Below are 5,342 nucleotides of genomic sequence, written 5' to 3'. Positions count from 1 at the left end.
GAAATATAAATTAATATTGTTAGACTGTCTTCACTTTTGTTGAATTAATTTTTCTCTGTCATTTTAACTTTTAAAAATAAATACGGTATTTTTATGCCTATTTCATTTTTCTGTATTTTGTTTTAGCGCTTTTATTATGAGAACCACAAAAAGTAATTAAGATATTTTTGCGTTATTTTTTATCAACTATTATAATACTTCCAAACTTTTAAAAAACGGTGTTCTCTAAAGTTCATCTACAAAATTTATTAAAAGTTAATTGAAACAATAAATAAACAAATAATAAAAAAAATTCAAAATGATGACAAAACTTTAAACCACGTCTAAACTGCATTGAATATACATACGATGCAATAAAGATATTTTTATCTTCTTCATTATTGAAATAAGAAATTTTCCCCATCCTTAAGAATTGTTTTAATTTCTCACAGGCAACGTTGGCGAAATCCCTCTTCCATTTTGGCGCCATGCATTCTCGCAGAACTTGTGCGAAGCAACCATGTGAATAGAACTGACATTCGGCAGAAGAGCGAACACCGAAAGGTTTCTGCCGTTGTTCCGCCGTTAAATACCTTTCTCGGCATCGACCATGTGTTTTGAATTCTCAAACTTCTGTTTGATTCTAGGCAGCTCCACGTTTTAAAGAGAGAATCGATTCATTTTCAGAGATCTTCATGTTCATAGCTAGGGCTCGAAAGTTGTAATTTCAGGAGTATGCTAAGTAGATGTGTTCTTAGTAATCAAAAGTAGTAATCAAAGTAATCAAATGTGTTCTTAGTAAACAAAAAGCATATGTTTGATTGAAAAATATGCTTTCAAAGTGAAATTTTAACGCTGGATGGAATTTCAAGAAAAGAATTTCCGAATATTTCTAGAAGAAATGTTTCGGCTTCCCAAATATATAGCGATTTGCTTAAAGTTGTCTAACAACCAACCCTATATATTACTTATGGTGAAACTACTTCCAATTCTATAGCGCTGTGTGGTATTTCATTAGCATGTTACAGTGTTTCAATCCTGGAAACATTTCGTCAACAGTAAATTATTGACTCGAAGTTTTTGCACAATATAGTGTTTTAAAACTTGCCAAAACTTGGAGTGGTTTTCAAAAACCAGAAAAATAATTGAATAGTTAAAGCTCAATATTTTAAGTATTTTAGTACTCCATTTAGTTATCTCTAGTCAGCTAGCTATTTTAGTTAATCCTGAGACATATTTATTGTTGTTAGGTGCGTTTTCTGTTAAAGAGGCATTTCTAGTCAATTGTACTTAAAATGATTTATTCTTTTTACATATTTGTTCCTATGGGATTTTCATAAACGCCTAGTCTCCAAATCAATCTTATTATTCATCTCAATTAAAATTACTGTATAGTAATAATATACCTGTGCCATACTAGCATTTATTGTGAATGAACACAAAATAGAACCATGCTTTACCTGTTTTTACCGTTTTTGCTGCTTCCAGTGGTTTGCAAAGCTTGCGCGCTTCTGCCAGACGACGCCAAACCAAAAGGTCTTGAAGAACGATCTTTGGATTCAGAAATCGTTATTGCAGCTTATACAAGAGCTGTGTACAGAACTAGAAACAATACTACTAGTTACAGTGCAGAGTTTTTGGTGTTCAACATCATTAAAGGAGAAGAGCATGTTGTGGAATTGTACCAGAAGCGAAAACCATCTGAATTGGAGACTGTGCTTAACAGAAGATTAGTGAATGTGTCCAATTTCGGAGATCCCGGTAAATGTGACTCCGATGTCAATCCCAATGAAACTTACATTCTGTTTCTGGATGTACTTGTAAATGGTGAACTCACAGCCAGATATGACGGGGCTTACGGTCCAGCTGTTCTGTACAGCAGAGATAAGGAGATGGCTTTAGAAGCAATCGGTAAGTATTTCGTATTTTTGACTAAATCTGCAGATTTATTATTTTTAATGTAACTAAGTTCGCAAAATTATGTAACTCTTACCGTGTGTGAGATTTATTTTTGATTTTACATTACTAAGATGCATTTATTAAATGGATTAGATTTGGTGAAATTAAGAAACAAGTTTTTAACAAAATACTAATCGCTCAATTAATTATTGCCCACACATCAATAATATGGATTTTAATAAATTTATGAAAAAATTCTTTTACAAAATAATGATAAAAGTCAAATGTTTTTTTTTATAAATTATTTAAAAAAAATATTTCTTCGAAACACTTAAAGGTGGGTTCAAAATCATCATTAAAATAACAACCGAATTTAATATTGGTCATATAGCATATTTTAATAGCTTATCCTTTATATAAAAATATTAAAACAAGTCTTTTAATAAATTTTAAATTGGTATTTCTCAAAGAATCATTACAGAAATATTTTTTTAAGAATATTCTTTTTCAAGAAAAGGACAATCTCTAAAATACGAATTTTCTTTAAGAAAAATTTTAAATTATGATATTTTTTTGTAAATAGCATGTTTTATATGTAGCTATTTTATAAATTTGACATTGGTGGCCATGAATTACATTAAAAATTATTTTGTATGTAAATACATTTTTTTTATTTATCTTTAAGTCCTCGATAAATAGTATTTTCTGCAAGGTTGAACTCTAGCTAAAGTATTTCTTATGTATTATGTTTATCCTGAAACTTATTATGTAATATTTTATTATCTTAACGAGTTTTTTTTTATTTTTAAAATAAGCACAAATATGTGATTAAAGATAAATGATTTATTGCATTGCATTTACACTTTAAAAAAATATTTACCTATAATTTGTGCCCCATTTTTGATGCTTCTAAATAGATTTTTCAGTAGAGAACTGCAGTTGTCGTGCAAAATGTTTGCATGAAATTAACAAAATAACAATCAGTGTGAGGAGTTTGTGCGAATATATTACTAAACATTTGCTTATTTTTTATGTGAAATGTAAAGCCATTAAATTTAATCTGATGCGGAGGAAAATATGTGTTGTCAGTAAACAAGCATAAAATAAATAAATAAACAAAGCAGTAAAAAATGTGACTGCATGCACTGTGAAAATTTTTAGTTTACCTCATCTTTAAAAATGGTGGCAACTATGCACCAAATTATTTTACAGTGTATTTAAAATTATGCAAATGATAACAGTCTGGTAGTTTTTCTAAAATAACAATAAAAAATCACATAGTTTTTCTCACATGAACTAGATTTTTACACTAAAAATTTTTCACAGCTGAAATCTATATTCTCAGTTAAAATTGATTGGTTTGAAAGTATGGCCTATTCCCAAAATACGTTATGACATAAGGATAAAATTAGGAAAGGCCAGTTTTTAAAAAAAATGAAAATTAAATTAAGCGATTAAAATGATTGTTAATTTTCTTTTGAAGGATTTTCATAAAGTGGTAAACTCTACAAGGTTTATTTCTAAAACAAAACAAAAAAACGTTTTAAGATACCAGGGTAAAATTCACAAGAATTCCATTCGTATTAAAAAATATTAATATAATGCAAATGGGAAGATGATAATTGAAATAGCAATTGGGTCGCAGAAAATTGATGAATCATCAGCTATTATACTTAGTTGTTTTGTGGTCATTGGCAATTGTTATTTTTGCCCTATATAACATATGTAATTAATGTAAAATAAAAATACAAATTTTAAACTATGTCCAACTATAAAAAACCTGAATCATTCTTTTTAGTTAATTATAGTTAGGTTTCAAAATTTAAGGACTTACGATAGTGTATAAATCCAACTTCAGCAATTCTAAAAAGTAATTTTGTGTCCCTTATTTTATTGTAAAACTAAAAAATGCTAAATATTAAATCTCATGGTAAAGAAACATTTTTTACAAGGAAACATTGTTCTTTTTGTCCCTTAATATTTTATACATAGCATAAGACATAAAAATATTTTTTGTTACATATTGTATTACGGTTTGTGAATTTTGCTTGATTTAAAACTTATTTGATCGTAATTCTAATATAACCTTTGAATACAGTAGTTTTAGTATTTTCTATTTATATGTGATAACAATTTTTTAGGACACAGAAAGAATTTCTGGAAAGCTCATGAGGATTTTTCATTTTTCTTTTTTCTGTAAAATGAGATATAATTCTCTTTTTTTTGTAAGAAAATTTCGTTATTTTGTTATCTAGAATAGAGAATATTTCTGAAAATACATATATTTTGTACGTGGTGCACAACAAAAAGTACTTTAAAGCGAATATAATTTTTTGCTTTCTTTATATTAAAAAAATTGTTTTAGTGCTTTTTAACCGGAATAATTTTACTCAATTCGTTTTTCGCTTGTAAAGCGTAAAATTGTTGGAGATCAATTATAATTTTTTTTTGGAAAAATTTTAACGCGTAACCAGAGTAAAAAAATTTTTTTATATGGTTTTTAATCCCTCAAAAAGTTATTTTAAGTAACTTATTTCCTTTTCAATGGATGAAAACGTTTCTTTTCTGAATGTTTGTTTTTTAATAACAGAAGCTTGATTTTTGATTCTATGAATGTCTTCATTGAATTATTATTTTGCTAAGATTAGTTAATTCTTTTACGCACAATTTACAAATATTAGTTATTTTGCCTTTTTTACGTACAATTTTAATATTAGTCAAAAAGATAATTTTTTGGCGAATTTTTTAGATATGATTAATTACTGCAGGAAGGTACCTTCGCTAAAAAACTACAGATGTACATGAAATGTGTTCCATACCAAATTTAAATTATTTAACAAACGAAGTTAGCAAAGTTAAGAAATATTCAATAAACAATTCACCAACCATTACAATCATAATTAACAACAAGTTAACAATTATTTAACAAACAAAGCTATTCAACAAGCAACATTTAAATTATTAAACAAAGAAACAATAATTGTGCTATGAAAATGAATTAAAATGGTTTCATACCAAGAGCGAAAATCATTCGCGTTTTTTATGGTTGCTGAAAATAATTAATGAAATGGTAAGAAATATTATTTGACTTTTTTAGATTTAGAGATCGTTGTTTTCCCTCATGATGTTGAAACTTTTTTCATATTTTTTGCTCCTCTTTTAATAATCATGTTTATTTCAAATATATCATTTCAAAAATTGATATAAATTAGTAATTTTATTTCATTTCTTATTAAAAATTTTGTGAAGCTTTTATTATTGTTCTTCCTATATTTTTTTAATTAATAAAAAGTAAAAAAAAATGTTTTAGGCAAGAAATTTTTAAAATTTATTTTGAACATCACAATAGCAAACATTTCTGATTTCGTAATAAAGAATGGACAATAAAAATTCATAAATAAAATAATGCTGATCGCATAATATTTTATATATATATATATATATATATATATATATATATATAT

At 26.7% G+C, this 5,342-nt stretch overlaps 1 protein-coding gene across 1 annotated transcript in view; it reads left to right on the top strand.

The window, feature by feature from the left end:
• Positions 1 to 498: 498 nt before the first annotated feature.
• Positions 499 to 5,342, top strand: part of LOC122270830 (uncharacterized) — a gene marked incomplete in the record, with an annotated part of 246,208 nt that continues 241,364 nt past the window's right edge. The window contains 1 exon segment of the mRNA XM_043049771.2: positions 499 to 1,890. Coding sequence (XP_042905705.2) covers positions 1,431 to 1,890 — 460 coding nt within the window.

Source organism: Parasteatoda tepidariorum, chromosome 7 (genome assembly GCF_043381705.1).
Source record: "Parasteatoda tepidariorum isolate YZ-2023 chromosome 7, CAS_Ptep_4.0, whole genome shotgun sequence".
NCBI classification, from domain to species: Eukaryota; Metazoa; Arthropoda; class Arachnida; order Araneae; family Theridiidae; genus Parasteatoda; species Parasteatoda tepidariorum.
The sequence above is the reverse complement of the archived record's forward strand: the minus strand, read 5'-3'. Positions and strand labels throughout refer to the sequence as shown.